This window comes from Aethalodelphis obliquidens, unplaced genomic scaffold (assembly GCF_003676395.1).
Source record: "Aethalodelphis obliquidens isolate GAN/ISIS:26980383/991018 unplaced genomic scaffold, ASM367639v1 scaffold28, whole genome shotgun sequence".
NCBI lineage: Eukaryota > Metazoa > Chordata > Mammalia > Artiodactyla > Delphinidae > Aethalodelphis > Aethalodelphis obliquidens.
In genome coordinates, this window is record NW_020837972.1 from 22695770 (window position 1) to 22710302 (window position 14533).

Sequence of the window (14533 nt, forward strand, 5' to 3'; positions counted from 1 at the left end):
CATTGTTTTAGTGGGAAAAAAGCTTCAAAACAAATGACTATTGGTAGCGGAAGATCTGAACAACTTGGGATTCACCAGTGTAGTGACTATTATGTAAGAAGACAGAGTCCTGCTGCTTCACCGGCCTCCATCTAAGTGAGGTGTATACATTCGGGCAGTCCCGACACGTGCTGTCAGCACTGGCAGAAGAAAGCAGTCACCACACTGCCTTAAGCTTGAACCCCAGGTCTGATCCGTTCTACCAAAGCATACTGTGAATTCATGTATTTCATAAACCCTGTGCTATGGGTTGAATTGTGTCTGCCCCAGAAAGATACACCTAACCCCTGTACCTGTGAATATGACCTTATTTGAAAATTGGGTTTTTGCAGATGTGATCAAGTTAAGAGGAGGCCGAGGACGGGTCCTCATCTTACAAGAAGAGGAGATTAGGACACAGACACACACGGAGGCAGGGACACAGGAAGAATGCTATGTGATGTCAGAGGAAGCATTGCAGTTTTATCTGCAAACGGAGGGGCCCCAAAGATGCCAGCAGACCTGCAGCTAAGAGAAGGGCCTGGAAAAGATTCTCCCCGAGAGGCTCCAGAGATCATGGCCCTGCCGTGAAGACCTTAATTTCAGACTTCCAGAACAGTGAGAGACTAAATTTATGTTATTTTAAGGCACCCAGTTGGTGGTAGTTTGTTATAGCAGCCCTAGGAAACCAGTACACCCTGGAATTATCTTATAAATAGCACAGGGATGCTATATTAGTGATTACTCTGTCTTATAAGAGTTAGTTTGTGCAAAGGAAGTATTCAAAATGTACCACAATTTTTTGAGTTATTTGTAGTGAGGTGGACGGACCTAGAGTCTGTCACAGAGAGTGAAGTAAGTCAGAAAGAGAAAAACAAACACTGTATGCTAACACATATATATGGAATCTAAAAAAACAGTACAGATGAACCTAGTGGCAGGGCAGAAATAAAGACGCAGACGTAGAGAACGGACTTGAGGACACAGAGGGGAAAGGGGAAGCTGGGATGAAGTGAGAGAGTGGCATGGACATATACACACTACCAAATGCAAAATAGGTAGCTAGTGGGAAGCAGCCGCATAGCACAGGGAGATCAGCTCGGTGCTTTGTGACCACCTAGAGGGGTGGGATAGGGAGGGTGGGAGGGAGACGCAAGAGGGAGGGGATATGGGGATATATGTATACATATAGCTGATTCACTTTGTTATACAGCAGAAACTAACACACCATTGTAAAGCAATTATACTCCAATAAAGATATTTTTTAAAAGTACCACAATTTTTGAAATCCTGAAAAAATATACATATTGAAATTTTAGATATATATACTATTAAATCTATACTCGAAAACAAATATAGTGGAATTTTTCATACACACTTAAAATTATACACCTATATATCCACATGTATAAATATCCATCTATAGATACAGATACTGTACAGATACTATACTATGTATATATATATTACAGTTGACCCTTGAACAATGCAGAGGTTAGGAGTGCCCACCCTCCACGAAGGCAAAAATCCACGTATAACTTACATAATCCTCTGTGTCCGTGGTTCCTCCTAATCTGTGGATTGAACCAACTACAGATCACGTAGTACTGCATTTTTCTTTTATTAATTTATCTATCTTTGGCTGCGTTGGGTCTTTGTTGCTGCGCGCGAGCTTTCTCTAGTTGCAGCGAGCGAGGCTACTCTTCATTGCGCTGCCAGGGCTTCTCATTGCGGTGGCTTCTCTTGTTGCGGAGCACGGGCTCTAGGCACATGGGCTTCAGTAGTTGTGGCTCGTGGGCTCAGTAGTTGTGGGCTCTAGAGTGCAGGCTCAGTAGTTGTGGTTCACTGGCTTAGTTGCTCCACGGCGTGTGGGATCTTCCCAGACCAGGGCTCGAACCCTTGTCCCCTGCATTGGCAGGTGGATTCTTGATTTGCAATGTTGTGTTATGTCTACTGTACAGCAAAGTGATTCAGTTATACATGTACTGAATACTGAATACTTTTTCATATCCTTTTCCAATCTGGCTTATCACAGGATATTGACTATAGTTCCATGTGTTATACAGTAGGACCTTGTGGTTTATCTATCTTATGTATAATAGTTTGCATCTGCTAACCCCAGACTCCCAATCCACCCCTCCTCCTCCCACTCCCCCTTGGCAACCACAAGTATGTTCTCTAGGTCTGTGAGTCTGTTTCTGTTTGGTAGATATGTTCACGTGCGTCGTACTTTAGATTCCACGTATAAGTGATATCATATGGTTGCAATTTTTACTGTTGAAAAAAATTTGTGTATGAGTGGACCCACGCAGCTCAAACCCCTGTTGTCCAAGGGTCAACTGTATATAGCTACTAGGTATCTCTCTACCTATATCTGGAAGTAAATATAAATACCTAGAGATCTAGATAGATACACAGACAGATGGACAGATAGATAGATAGGTAGATAGGCCTAAAATGTCCAGGCCTGTCTCAACCTCTGAGAAGCCCTGTTATACCCTACTATATAATTCTGTTTTCTTATGGCATTTCCTAGCCTCTTTCCTCAGACTACACCCTCCTAAAGTGACCTGGGACACAGGATAAAAGCCTCTTTCACAGAGAGGGCTCTGTCCTACTGTGGACTGCCAACAGGCAGCTTTTAAAGTTCTTCTTGCTAAAAAGAAACAACCGTTGTTCCTGACACAAGAGGCCCCTTGCACTCCTGCGGAGACCCTGAGTTTACACAGAAATACAGCCAAGTGTGAGCCCCTCCTGTGCTCTCTGAGCTGGTGCCCTCCAGCTGCACGTCTCCTGGCAGCCTCGGCCTCAGTGCCTCTGCCCTGCCCTCCCCACCACCCCCTCAGCCCCGAATTCTCTTCCCTCCAACACCTGTGTGGCTCCTTCCCTCACCTGCAGGTCTCTGCTCAAATGTCACCATCTTAGGGGAGGGCTGTTGGTCACCCTGCCTCACTGTCGCCCCCTGCCTCTGGCATCTGTATCTTCTTTACTTGCTGTGTTTCTCCCCTGAGCAATGATCACTGTGTCACTCATCTCACCTACATGGCCAGTCCATGTCTTGTTCTTCCTTCAAGGACGAAAGATCCGTGAGCCCAGGACCCTGTGGGTCTGCTTTGTTCGCTGCCCCCGTCCTCAGGGAGTGCCTGGTCCCTCGAGGTGCTCTGTAAACATCAACTGAATGAATTAATGAATCTGTATTGTTTTGTCACTGTGTCTCAGACTCACTCAACGAGAGGCTGTGAATTCAGACATCTCAGGGTTCAGGCAGGTCAGTGAGTAGAGCAGGCTGGGTGTCAGATGACAAGTGACCAATAGCAAACGACACCAGGTCTCAAGTCGGAGACATGATGGGGAATGTTGGGGTCTGAGGCAAATGGCAGTGTCTGCCCCAGCCGTGCGGGGCAGCGGTATTTACCTCCAGACAGCGTGGCGATGCAAGAAATCAGGTCCAGTGCTTTCCAGTCTAGATGTTCAACAGAAACCAGGTATCTGGATTTTTACAGGAAATATCCTCACTTTTTGTGTTAGTTATCCAACACTGCAGAGCAAATTACCCTAGAAGTTAATAGCTTGAAGCAACAATGCACGGTATTATCTCACACAGTTTCCAGGAATTCAGGAGTGGTTTAACTGCGGGGTTCTGACTCAGGGCTCAAGAAATTGCAGGTAAGACATAGGCCTGAGTGGGGCTGGCAGATCCACTTCCCTGATACTCCCTCACAGGCCAGCAAGCTCCTACTGGCTCTTTGCAGGGGGCATCAGCTCCTTGTTCCATGAATCTGTCCATAGGGCTGTGCCTGTCCTCACCGTATGGGGACCGGCTTCCAGAATGAGTGACCTCAGAGAGCAAGGTGGAAGCCGCAGAGCCTCGATGACTTAGATTCAGAAGTCACACTGTCCATTGTGACACCCTCCATTGGTTAGAAGTGAGTCACTACACGCAGCCCATGCTCCAGGAGAGGAGAATTAAGCTCAAGTTTTTGAGGGGAGACATATCAAAGAATTGTGGACTCATTTTAAAATCATCACTTTTTTTTTTTTTTTTGGCCGCGATGCGCGGCTTGTGGGATCTCAGTTCCCCTACCAGCAATTGAACCCGGGCCGTGGCAGTGAAAGCCCGGAATCCTAAGCTCTAGGCCACCAGGGAACTCCCCGAACCATCACATTTAAAAACGCCGGCAAGTAGTTCAGATATAAAGCGCGCTGCTCTTCTCCAACCAGTGTAGGACAAACGACAGCTCTGAAGGCTGGATTCGTTCATGGACCGTCAAAGCATATCGTCTGCACCATTCTGTGGGATCAAAGGGCCATATGGCAATAATATATGCAATCCTCACCCTTTTGATTTTAAGGAAGACAATTTTTGTGCTAACGCTAAGAAGTAGCACGTGATCTGTGCATCTCACCCTGAAGGGTGAGAAGGAGCTAATCACGCAAAGATGTGGAGGAAGAGCATTTTAGGCAGAAGGACCAGTAACTGCAAAGGCCCTGGGGCAGGAATGAACTTGGCCGAGGAAAGATTCAGAAAGGTTTGTGTGGTTAAAGCAGAATTACACGGAGAGAGACCTGAGATGGGGCAGAGAGATAGGTACAAAATAGGTCATGTAGGACCTGGCTGGCCTTGGGTTTCAGTTATCTGAGTGTGATAAATAGGAAAGCATTGCAGGGGTTAAGAAAGGGAGAAGGATGGTCTGATATGTTTTCAGAAGATCACTCTGTGCCTCCCGATAAGATGCACTGAGAAGGACATAGCATCACTTCTGGGGTGTCCCGACCCAAACTGCATACGCTGAATCTAGTCCTGAGGAAATATGAGACACGTCCAAATGGAGGGACCTTCTACAAAGCAATGGGCCTATGAAATACTCAGCAAAAGGGTCCAAGCTATGAAAGACAAAGAGGAAGGTACTGTCCTGGAGTCAAAGAGACTAGACAGAAAGAGAAAGACAAATACCATAGGATATCACTTATATACGGAATCTAAAATATGACACAAATGAACATATCTACGAAACAGAAACAGACTCACGGACATAGAGAACAGACTGGTGGTTGCCAAGCGGGAGGAGGTTGGGGGAGGGATGGAGTGGGAGGTTGGGGTCAGTAGATGTAAGCTTTTATATACAGAATGGATAAACAACAAGGTCCAACTGGGGCATTCCCTGGCAGTCCAGTGGTTAGAACTCCACACTTTCACTGCCAAGGGCCCAGGTTCGATCCCTGGTTGGGGAACTATAATTCCACAAGCCATGTGGTGCGGCCCAAAACAAATAAAAGGTCCAACTGTATAGCACAGAGAGGTCCAGTGGCTGAGGCTCTGCACTTCCACGGCAGGGAGCGCAGGTTCGACCCCTGGTTGGGGGTACTAAGATCCTGCATGCCTCGAGGCGCGGCCAGAAAAGAAAAAAAAAAGAAGAATGTATATGTGGGGCTTCCCTGGGGGCGCAGTGGTTAAGAATTCACCTGCCAATGCAGGGGACATGGGTTCGAGCCCTGGCCCGGGAAGATCCCACATGCTGCGGAGCAACTAAGCCCGTGAACCACAACTACTGAGCCTGCGCTCTAGAGCCCATGTGCTACAACTACTGAGCCCATGTGCCACAACTACTGAAGCCTGTGTGCCTAGAGCCCGTGCTCCGCAACAAGAAAAGCCATCACAATGAGAAGCCCACACACAGCAACGAAGAGTAGCCCCTGCTCGCTGCAGCTAGAGAAAAGCCCTTGCGCAGCAATGAAGACCCAACGCAGCCAAAAATAAATAAATATTTAAAAAGAAAAAGAATGTATATGTGTATAACTGAATCACTTTGCTGTACAGCAGAAACTAACACAACATTGTAAATAAACTATACTTCAATTAAAAAAAAAGAGTTAGGGACTAGCAGGACAGGTCAACGTAACGTGTAATCCTGGAGGATCCTGCACCAGATAAGGGCAGGAGGGAGAAAACTGCCAATTAAGTCCTGTACATTTGATAATTCGATATTCGATAACATTCGATATTCGATAACAATATGAATTTCCCAATTTTGGTAAGCGTGCCGCGATTATGTAACAGAATGTCCTGAGGTTTTAAGCAGGACACACAGAGGGGTGTCCTGTTTGCTATTTAGTCTCAAACATTGCAGTGGGAAAAAAGTCATATCTATATATACGATCTACAGAAAAATGTATGTACGATACATATACTGTGACACAGCAGGCTAGGACGGCAAAGACTAATGATCGAGTAAATCATGTTAACGTTTGGGGAAATCAAAGGTAACGGATGCTTGTACGATCTTTGCAACATTGTTTTAAACTACAGGTTAAGCATCGGCTTGCAATCCACACTGGATGCCAGAGACAAGTAAGTACCTCTGTAAACTGCAAACGAACCAGTCACCCAGGAGCTCTGTCTAGAACAGCTAGTACTCTTGGTTTGGTATATATCCCCTTAGCATTTTTGCCGGAAGAAAAATGCTATAAAATGCTATAGCATTTTATAGCTATAAAATGCTATAAAAATGCTATAAACGTGTTCTCACCACCCAGAATTATATAATGGTTAATAGGCTGTCATATTTGCTTCAAATCACCTTTTAGAAAAAGAGAAGCAGACATCGCAGATAAAGTTACAATCTTCGCTGACCTCTCATCGTTCCATCAGAATCCTTTTCACCATTTCTTGAAGCGACAGCCATCAGAACTCAGTCTATATACTTGCACTCAATTTTTAAAAACCTACATTCAAGGACTAATGTGGTTTCTGTGTATTTGTAAAAAACATAAGCAGTGTTATACTATATGTATAACCTCTATAAAGTTATGTATAGACTGTATAAAGCTATTATCACATCTTCCTTGAACTTGCTTCTTTTTTCTCAACGTGAGCCTTTTGAGATCTACCCAACCCTGCTGATTAGATGAGCTTCATTCTTTTTAAATGCTGTACAGTAAGTCCATAGTCTAGATAATAGATTTTATTTATAAATTTCCCTGATGGACATTTATGTAAGTTTAATCTTTTGCTATTATAAATAATGTTGCAGTGATCATTGTGATATTTGTCTTCTTGGGCATATGTGTGAATTGAACTCCAGGGCATCTCCCTAGAAATGGAACTATAAAGGTCATAAGTCATGGACACTTATGTGTTTTATGTTTCTACCTTCCCAAGTGGCCAAACCAGTTTACACTCCCACCAGCGGCATCGAGGTTGGCTTGGTGTTTGCCTGAGGGTCCTTAGGGACCCTCGGACCTGAGTTCCCAGCGGGCAGGTTCTCAGATCTGTTGTGCCCAATTTGCATCACTTGGGTTCCCAGCAGACTTGTCTGCAAGTGTGCTCAGGACTAGGTAGCTAACTCCTTGTCATTTTGGGTTCTCTTTGCTCTGGGAGGACTCCCCATGGTGGCATCTTTCCCAGGGAACTTGACTCTCCTGATGGGGCCATTAGCTGTCTGCTCTTGCTGCCAGCCGTGGATGCTTGCTTGGGGAGAGGGGCCACCATATGAGTTTAAGAATCCGTGGCTGTTCAGACAAATGCCCCAAACTGGCCTTCTATGTTTAGGATGTGTGTGAGTTTGGAGGACTCCCTTCGGCCAACATCTTTGCTGAAAGCCAATGAAGGATAATAACCCACACTTGTCGAGCTGGAGGTGTACCTCATTTTCCATCTTTGACAATACTGAGAGGAGGCTGTGCCCCAGGAGAATGTAAGTTCTATGCGTGAACAGTTCTTGTCTGGACCCTTGACCCTGGAACCTAAATACTCATGGATTGTATCCCTGGTTTGTCACTAAGATGAGAAGAGCTGCCACGGTTGGAAACACTAAATTTCATCATCCTGTTTGCAGAATTAGGGCCACAAAGGCTGCCGACCACTTAGATGCTCTAAGAATAAGGTGGCCGTCTTTCCAGGGTGGGAAAAGCATCGGTCTCTGCTTCCTTTACTTCCCAGAAGGTCCTGACCGAGACGGAGGCGCGGGGGAAGAGCCGGAGGGAAGGGCGGGTAGGGAGGCCCGTACCCCAACATGGCGCCCGCCCCGGGCCCGCCGTGCCGTGTTTGTACACAGGGGCAGGGCCTTTGTGTGGGCCACCCCCCGAGTTTCCCGCCCAAGGGGGCCTCGGCCCTCTCCTTCCACTTCTGTTCCCGCGGTGGTAGCTGGGCGCGCCTCGTCGCCGTCGGCGCATGCGCGCGCGGGAACCCGCCCTCCGGGCTGGCGCACGTGGTCCCGCGGGCCGGCGTGCGTGCGCGCGACCGCCTAGCCTCCCGCGCCCGGCGCGCCGCGAACCTCTCCCTATGCGCCAGGCCAACGGGCACAGCCGCCGGAGCCGGGGCGGCGTGCGTGCGCGTGCGCGAGGGGTCACGTGGGAGCGACGCAGCGCCGTTGCCCCGCCCTCCCTCGGCGCGCGCCGGCGTCGGCTGCGTCTCCGGGCATTTGAATTGCGCTTCCGCCATCTTTCCAGCCCTCAGTCAGACGGGCTCGGAGACGCTTCTGGAAGGTAGTGGAGCTGGGGCGGGGGCTGCGGTGCCGGGGCGGGGGCGGGGATCGGGGCGTCCCAGCGGCGGCGGGAGGCGGCCGTGAGGCGGTGGCTGCGTGGGGACCCCGAGCTCCGGGAGGAGGACCTTCCTTCCTATCTGGCCGCGAGGGCGCCGGGACCCGAGCCGCGGTGGGCCGGGCGGGCGGCCGGGGCGGAGGGGAGGCCGGGCGGCCGGGCCGCGGGGCTGCAGGAGAGATCCGGCCGGGGCGGCCGGGCGGAGGGCCGTGGGGCGGCCGGGGCGGCCCGGGCTGGCCGCGGGCCGTGACCGGGCGCTTTCCGCGCCGGGGCCTCGGCGCCGAGCGGGCGCGAGCCGGGCCCCGGCGGCCGGGGGAGCCGAGCCGGGGAGCAGCGCCTCGCCGCCATCGCCGTCGCGCGCCCTCGCGGCCCCCGCGCGCGCGTGTGCGTGTGTGTGTCGGGGTGGGGGTGGGGTGCGGGCTGCCGGGCTCCGGGGTGGAGGCCTTTGTGGGCCCGGGCACGTGGGGCGGGTCCGGCCATGCGGCCTCACTTCTTTCTCCTTTGCCCGCAGTAGCATCGCGATGGCTGCGCAAGGAGAGCCCCAAGTGCAGTTCAAGGTGGGTATCCGAGGGGGTCGGGAGGAAGGGCGGCCCTAGGAACGGGGGCCCCGCGCCCGGACGGCCTTAACGGCGGGCTCTGCTTCGTGACCGCGGCCGGGTGCCGTTGGCCCGCCTCGCCGGCCAGCGTGCTGGTGCTGCGGCAGTGCCTTCGGTCCCCTGACAACCGGGGGGGGGGGAGGGGCGGGAGGAGGGGGCGAGCCCCGCCCTGCGCGCGGGGAAGCTGGGCTCGGAGCTCCGCCGGTTCGGGTCATTCGTGAGATGGGACGGGGCTGCCGTCTTAAGATGCTTTGTCTTAGGTGTGCTCAGGGGGCATGTAGGGTACTTCCCTGTGAGACGGCGGTCCAGAGCACCGGGACAGTCTCTCAGTCCCGAGGCCCTGAGACCCGTTCCGGTGTTTACTTCAAAGATGTGTTTCCCAACAGCTCGTATTGGTTGGTGACGGCGGTACTGGGAAAACTACATTTGTGAAACGCCATCTGACTGGTGAATTTGAGAAGAAGTATGTAGGTACGTGGGGGAAACGATGTGTGAAAACGTGTGGGAGACGGATGAGGTCACTGACTAACTTTCCACGCTTATGTTCCAGCCACCTTGGGCGTTGAGGTCCATCCCCTTGTGTTCCATACCAACAGAGGACCCATTAAGTTCAACGTATGGGATACAGCTGGCCAGGAGAAATTTGGTGGACTGAGAGATGGCTATTACATCCAAGGTAGGTATCTGCCTCGTAACCGGCCGCCTTTGAGAGGATTTGTAGCTTCCCGTCCAAGGCTGCTTACAGGTCGTCAGGTCTGTCCCGGCAGACACGTGCCTCATGCTGACTGGCCATTGCGCGATGCGCTTCGGTTCAGGAGGTGGGCTGGCTCCTGAGAGCTGACCCTCGGTCGGAGGGGAGGAGATCCTGTGAAGGTTGTCTGGTGCCGTTTGATTGCATGCTTGCGTCACCGTAGGCACTGTTTTGAAAGAGGTGATGCGATGTATGTTGAGGCTCTTAATTTAAAAACTGGAAGCAACAGACAAGGTGTTGCTGCAGCCCCAGTATTTGAAAACTTAGGTTTGGGTATATATTTTGGTGGTAGTCGATGATCATTTCTTCTGCACTCCATTAAAAAGGTAGTAAACAGTTTGACCAGATCCTGGACCAGAGGCACTAGGTTTTCTATCTTATAAAATGTGGTATAAGACCAGCCGGTTTCTTTTTAATTTCACTAGGTCTTGCAGAATATTTTTTTCAGAGTGCTTGATTTTAAAAGTGCAAAGGAAACAAATGCTTCTCATTATACCCAGCAAAAAGATGAACAAAGAAAATGCTCAATGTAAGACTTTCTCTTCCCATGAAAATCGTTGGGAATCTTTCCATGTCTTTTGCCTTACGAGAGTGCGTACAACTGCAAAGATTTTTCCTCTCCCCTCCCCGCCCCCATTCTTTACCTAAAAATCTGTTTAATGTATCACGCATACTCAGTGGCTTACCAGCTTTATCATGGCTCTTTCTGCAGGTCAACATAGGGACTTAACTGAGCTTTTAAAAATAGGCACAGTATATCCTAGTGTGTTCAGCCATTTAAGAACGTTTTGAAAGAGTAGATTGCTAGATCCTCAGAATATGGGAGGTGAGTTCCCTGGAATGCTGATTTATCGTTGATCTACTGGATACTTTTTTGGGATGAGGCAGAACTTACGAAGTATTACAGGTAGAGAGATTTCATATGGTAAGCTGGTCTTTCATGGTTTCATGTACAGTAAAATGGACTTTTAAATAATACTGTGTATTAAAATGATTTGAGATTTTTGGAATTGGTAGAGATCTTGAAAATGAGTAGAGAAACGTGGCTGACCTGGAGTTAGGCCTGAGACTGTGAGTCCATAGTTCTTGGCATGTTTCATCCATGTAGCAGATTCTTAGGCCGACACTAATCTACTGTAAATGCTCCTTTCAGCCCAGTGTGCTATCATAATGTTTGATGTAACATCGAGGGTTACTTACAAGAACGTGCCCAACTGGCATAGAGATCTGGTACGCGTGTGTGAGAACATCCCCATCGTGCTGTGTGGCAACAAAGTGGATATTAAGGACAGAAAGGTTAAGGCAAAGTCGATTGTCTTCCACCGAAAGAAGAATCTTCAGGTATGGTTCTTAGAACTTACTGGATTTATGATCCTTAGGTAAATTATGAGTCCATTAAAGTGCTTCATCAACATCTTTGATGTGTGGGTTTTTAAAATTAATTTTACCTCTCATTTAAACAGTACTATGACATCTCCGCCAAAAGTAACTACAATTTTGAAAAGCCCTTCCTCTGGCTTGCTAGAAAACTGATCGGAGACCCTAACTTGGAGTTCGTCGCCATGCCTGCTCTCGCCCCGCCAGAGGTGGTCATGGACCCAGCGTTGGCAGCGCAGTACGAGCACGATCTAGAGGTACGGTGTGTGCGGCTCGGTAGTGAATGCTTCTAGGTTCCTAGTGGTTTTCACCTGGAGCATGACAACGTTTTCATCTCTGTGTCTAGGTTGCTCAGACAACTGCCCTCCCGGATGAAGATGATGACCTGTGAGAAAAGTGAAGCTGGAGCCCAGCGTCAGAAGTCTAGTTTTATAGGCAACTGTCCTGTGATGTCAGTGGTGCAGCGTGTTTGCCACTTTATTATATAGCTAAGCAGAACATGTGCTTAATGTTTGGTATGCTGAAGGAGATGAATGGGCTTTGGAGTGAATGTGGCAGTTAAAAAAAAAAAAACTTCATTTTTTTGGACCTGCATATTTAGGTGTTTTGGAACACAGTTCTTTCCTCCTTAAGTTTCAAATATAAGACTGCTACAGTCACATCACAATATTCAGTGGTGGAATCTTGTTTGTTACTGTCATTCCCATTCCTTTTCGTTTAGAATCAGAATAAAGTTGTATTTCAAATATCTAAGCAAATGAACTCATCCCTCGTTTAAATGAGCATTTTAAAACCACTAACAGGGAAAATTGTGCCATGTTAGTATCTGAATTGCCTTTGCTATTACTACTTAATTTGAAGTCTGTTAGGTTAAATTCTTCTAATTTTCTGTACATGTGAATCATTTCACACAAATGAAATGACAGGTCAACAGTATTGTATTCGGTAAGTCGTTAAGAGGTGTAAATATTGTCAATGCAGTCAGGCTAAAATAATACCTACCCCACCTGTCTTTTGGCCTAGGTAGTTTCACACCTAGGGAAGAGCTTGTTTGAGATTTGTGTGACCTGTCAGAATAAAAGTGGTACCTGTTGTAGACGTTTCAAATAGAGATCTTAGAATTATAGTTGCTTTTATGGCAAAAGTAACCATGTTCTAATGTAGAGCTTCTCAAAGTCTGATGAAACCATACAGATGGTTGTGGGAACTTGAGGGACGTCTCATCTGTTAAAAATGAATATAAATTGTGTGTTCACTTGCCTTTTGTTTCAGCGTTAACATGTTTAACGTAAAGTTGGTATGCTAGGAAGATGTTCCACGTTTACCTGCTGTTGTCAAGTACTCCCAAGCTTTAAAGATGTCAAAGATTAAGGATTTCATTGGACACATCACAGCTTTGGTGGTTTTTCTCCCCACAAAGAATTTTTGTGGGCGGTGCAAGGACACAGCAGGATGCTGCAACAGAAAAGTAGGGCTTAGATTGGCTTCTCAGTGAAGTGAAACAAGACTGCCAAAGTCTCAATAGGTTAACCACTTATGTTCATATGGTTTCCACATGTAAACATGAATTGAGTCCGTCTTGCCTGAGTTTGATCCCATCGACACCATACTGTAGCAATTAGAAGTCAAAATAAGAGCTGTTTTGCTCATGTAAGTACCACTGTACTATAGTGCAGTTTACCAAAGTTCTTTAGGTGTCCAGTTATCCTTAAATGATTACTTTCCTACCTAAAAAGGTAGGGAAGGATCACGTCAGTATGTGGAGAACTGAAATATAAAGGGTAAAATTGGATGCGTTTTAATTTGTTAAAATATTGAATAAATATTAATAGATTCACTTACAGATTTGAATTGCTGTATATGCTATGCTATATTCAGAACCAGACTTTAACAGATGTGAAGTTTCTTCCCATGATCAGGATGAGATAACTTACACGAAGGGTATGTGTGTGTAACCTCATGTAGAATGACAAATACGCTGAATCTTAAATGTAACAGTTAAATCTTGCAAGCTACTTGGAGGTGGGAGAGAATTTACGTCATTCGTCGGAAGAAAAAAATTGCCAAATACATTGCTTCTACTTTGCCTGGATTTTCTGAATCATCTGGTGTTCAGTTATCTTGCGGGGAATGCGTTTCTGTCTCTTTTATACAAATGAGGACGTTTTCCCCTCAGTTTGAAATCTGGTCTCTAACACGGGGGAACCTTCAGTTGAAAGCCAAGCTAGAAATGGCTTCTAAGAACAGAATTGGTCGGAGTAGAAGCACACAGTGATTTTGAAGACAGTCTCATGATGTGCCCCGGCCAAGTTTTAAGACCCCACAGAATGGGTCTTTGGTCCCATCGGTCTCAATACCTAGGAAAGGCTTGGCAGAGATGGCCGAAAACGCATTGAACTTGTAAGACCAGTTGCCTGGCTGATCGTGTGCACCAGGTGGTGAGAATTTCTGGTCCCTTTTGTAAAAGCATCACTTGAAGAAATTGTGTCTGACTCGGGAGTCGTGCCTCGGAGACAGTGACGTTACGTATCGAGGACGCCTTCAGATGCCTTCAGGCGTGTGGGAGCTCTAGGCGCCCTGCCTGACAGTAACCTGGGCACATGCTTCCCACCTAGAGCCGTGTTGGGGTGAAAGGCGGCCCTGGCCCGTTGCACCTTCCCATTAGAGCGCCCTGAGCGGTCCTTGGGAAGTGGCTCGGACCTGATCCACCTGATCCGCAAGGCCTTGCACGCATGGGTCCTGCCTTTCTGGGCTTCGCAGTGTTCTTTTGCAGAACCTCCTTTCTCGTTCCTGAAGTAAGCCCACCAGTTAAGTGCTGCAGCTCCTTTACAGCTCACGTGTTGGGTTTTAAACTGGGTCGGGGGGTCCCTGCCGTGGCCGTATCACTGGACTGCCTCGGCCTCGGGCCGCATCGGATGGTAGATTTGTGTTAGAGGTGGTCTCCTTCGGCGGCCGAATCGCCGTGGGGCCAAGGAGCGTGTCTTTTTGCTCCCTCGTGTTCCTGGTGTTATTAAATCTCTGAACCCTGAGGAGGAAAGGAACTTAGGGGTTGGAGGTAGGGTTGGGGTCGATGGGATTAGGGTGGGAAGGGGGGGGTGGTTACGCCATTACAGTCTGGTGGTTTTGAAGTTTTTCCCTCCTGGAATTTGTAGTTTCCACTGTCTTTGGTCCTTTTATTCCAGTTTGTCTTTACAGGAGTGGGGAAAGGGGGGCCCGTCGGGAGCTTTGCCAGTTGTTGAGTAACTAGGTTAGG

The 14533-nt window shown here is 48.2% G+C and overlaps 1 protein-coding gene across 3 annotated transcripts; it reads left to right on the forward strand.

Annotated features, from left to right (window-relative positions):
• The first annotated feature begins 8345 nt into the window (after nucleotides 1-8345).
• On the forward strand, nucleotides 8346-13372 carry RAN (RAN, member RAS oncogene family). 3 transcript variants are annotated; one of them, XM_027125153.1, is made up of 7 exons: nucleotides 8346-8502; nucleotides 9068-9113; nucleotides 9539-9623; nucleotides 9703-9828; nucleotides 11057-11244; nucleotides 11367-11537; nucleotides 11627-13372. In XM_027125153.1, the coding sequence occupies exons 2-7, from the start codon at nucleotides 9078-9080 to the stop codon at nucleotides 11669-11671; spliced, it is 651 nt and encodes a 216-aa protein (XP_026980954.1). In that variant the 5' UTR covers nucleotides 8346-8502; nucleotides 9068-9077; the 3' UTR covers nucleotides 11672-13372. The 3 variants fall into 3 exon arrangements, with proteins under 3 accessions (XP_026980954.1, XP_026980953.1, XP_026980956.1); XM_027125152.1 differs by having other exon boundaries at nucleotides 8483-8502; nucleotides 9071-9113; XM_027125155.1 differs by lacking the exon at nucleotides 8346-8502 and adding an exon at nucleotides 8556-8670.
• The last annotated feature ends 1161 nt before the right edge of the window (nucleotides 13373-14533 follow it).

Coding starts and splice junctions, on each gene's coding strand:
- RAN (XM_027125153.1), top strand. CDS start 9,078: ATGGCTGCGCAAGGAGAGCCCCAAGTGCAGTTCAAG. Junction 9,114..9,538: donor AGCCCCAAGTGCAGTTCAAG/GTGGGTATCCGA, acceptor GTTTCCCAACAG/CTCGTATTGGTTGGTGACGG. Junction 11,538..11,626: donor AGTACGAGCACGATCTAGAG/GTACGGTGTGTG, acceptor CTCTGTGTCTAG/GTTGCTCAGACAACTGCCCT.